This window comes from Danio aesculapii, chromosome 16 (genome assembly GCF_903798145.1).
Source record: "Danio aesculapii chromosome 16, fDanAes4.1, whole genome shotgun sequence".
NCBI lineage: Eukaryota > Metazoa > Chordata > Actinopteri > Cypriniformes > Danionidae > Danio > Danio aesculapii.
Window position 1 is genome coordinate 41,856,518 of NC_079450.1, and position 2,500 is coordinate 41,859,017.

Genomic DNA, 2,500 nt, shown 5'->3' on the forward strand with positions numbered 1-2,500 from the left:
TGCACAAAAAATCTAAAGAAACCATGACTGTACTGGGGAATGTGAAAGAGATAAAACATGAAATGGTTCGAAGTACATTTACATGACTGAATGCTCAGCTTTTGGCAGGTAATGGATATGCACGTATGTGCTAATCATTAGTGAGGGCAGTGTGTTCTAAGCGTGTGTGTGTGTTTAGTTGCTGGGGTAGTACTTAGGAAAGAGGTAGAGGTCTTTGCAGAGGGAACTGGTGAACTCTGACATCTCTTTACAGCGATGATGGGCTGAACCAGGTGCATATCCCTCTCTGCTTTTAATTTGACCATTTACCTACAGAGATCCACAGAGAAAACCAAATCCATGTTAAACAACTGCATTATATTTGCTGTAATGCACTGATCTTGTTTTTCATCGCTGAATTTTTGATAGTTTATTAAACATCCCACCCCTAATGAACGATTTAGGATTTTTTTTCCATTATTGTAGAATGAGGAATATTGAGGTTCTGCTGTTGAGTTTTTCAAACACAAGCATAATACACATAAAATATCATATCAACAGATGCACAATTGTACTGAATGAAGCACATGTATAGTCCACAATATAAGCAATGGTGTGAAAAGGGGTTTGCCCCTTACTGATTTCTCTTTTTTCCCCTCATTCTTATTTAATATTTGTCACACTTTAATGTTTCAGATCATCAAACAACTTTAAATATTAGGCAAATATTACACAAGAAAGAACGCATCATTCAGTTTTTATGTAAAGGTTTTTATCAGTAAGGCAAAATAAAATCCAAAACTACAAAGCCCTGTATGAACAAAGGTTTTAATTTTTTTCAATTTCTATTGTCACTACAAGGCCTGATTACTGCCACACCTGTTTGCAATCCCACACCTGTTTGCAATCACAAAACCACTTAAATATGACCTGCCTATGATGGTCCATACTAGGTCCATGACTGGTTAATGGTCCATACCAGATGCCTCTAAGCCTAGAAAAGTCTACAGCGCTTCTGGACACTGTTACATAAGGCTTCCTTTTGGCACAGTACAGTTTTAACTGGCATTTGTGAATGTAACTACATACTGTGGTACTTGACAAAGGTTTGTCAAAGTGGTTCTGAGCACATGTGGTGATATTGCTTATAGATGAAAGACAATTCTTGATGCAGTGCCGCCTGAGGGATCAGAGATCATGGTTGTTCAGGTTAGGCTGGCTGGCGCCTTTGTCCTTTAAGCACTGAAATTCCTCCAGATTCCTTCAAACTTTTAATTATGTTATGCACTGTTGAAGGTGAAATATCCAAATGTCTTCCCATCTTTCTTTGAGGAAGATTGTTTTTAAACATTTCAATCAGCTTCTCATGCATTTGCTGGCAAATTGGCAATCCTTGGCCCATCTTTGCTCCTAAAGGACTAGACCTTTCTTGGTTTTACTTGCTTTTGTACCTGATCCTGTTCCAAACTTATTTTGGAATGTGTTGCTGCATGACAGGAAATGACAGGAAAGGACGTATATTTTTAAATGAAATGAAGTTTATTAGACAAACATGAAACATTTTGTGTTCATATTGTCTGAAATAAAAAATAAGTCAAAGTAAATTTTCAATCTCTACTTTGTTTTTTTAACTGCGTTCTCCAACTTTTTCTGATTTAGGATTGTAGACCAAAAGATCCTCAAAAGCTATACATCATGCAGAGGTACAAAGAAATTCAAACAAATGAGAAAGAAAATCTACCAGTCTGGAAAAGCTATAAAGCCATTTCTAAAGCTTCAGGACTGCAGTGAACCACAGTGAGAGTATTATCTACAAATGGAAAAAACAAGGAACAGTGGAGAACCTTCCCAGGAGTGGCCAGCGACCCCAAGAGCACAGCGACAATAAATTAAAGAGGTCACTAAAGACCCCACAACAACATCCAAAGAACTGTAGACCTCAGTTAAAGTGAGTGTTCATAACTCCACTTTAAGAAAAAGACTGGGCAAAAATGGTTCCAAGACAACAACCACTGCTAAGAAAAAAGAACTAGTCTCCAACATCATTTCATTTCTACTAGAAAACAACTTTTGAGAATTACTCTGTGGACTGACGGGACAAAAGTTGAACATTTTGGAAGGTGTGTGTCCCATTATGTGTGGCATAAATGGAGCATCGCTTTAAAAAAAAACCATCAGATCAACAATAAAATGTGGAGGTAGTAGTTTGATGGTCTGGTGCCGTTTTGCTGTTTCAGGACCTGGAAGACTTGCTGTGCTAAACGGAAACATAAATTCTGCCTTGTACCAAAATATCCTGAAGGAGAATATCTGTTAGTGACCTTTAGTTGAAGCGAACTCTGCAGCTGGAAAATGACCCAAAGCACCAAAATGAAGACTTTAGAATGGCCTAGTCAAAGTCATGACCTGAATCTTGAGATGCTGTGGCATGACCTGAAAAAGTCGGTTCATGCTCGAAAACCCTCCAATGTGGCTGAAATTAACAACAGTTCTGCAAAGATGGTGGGCCAAAATTCCTCCA

At 38.1% G+C, this 2,500-nt stretch overlaps 1 protein-coding gene across 5 annotated transcripts in view; it reads right to left on the bottom strand.

Annotated features, from left to right (window-relative positions):
* Positions 1 to 2,500, bottom strand: part of casp2 (caspase 2, apoptosis-related cysteine peptidase) — a 13,955-nt gene that overhangs the window by 1,229 nt on the left and 10,226 nt on the right. For all 5 annotated transcript variants that reach the window (XM_056475947.1, XM_056475950.1, XM_056475946.1 and 2 more), the window contains exon 11: positions 1 to 309. This exon is cut by the window's left edge and continues 1,229 nt beyond it. In XM_056475947.1, coding sequence (XP_056331922.1) covers positions 175 to 309 — 135 coding nt within the window. In that variant the 3' untranslated portion in view covers positions 1 to 174. The remainder of the gene's footprint in view (positions 310 to 2,500) is intronic.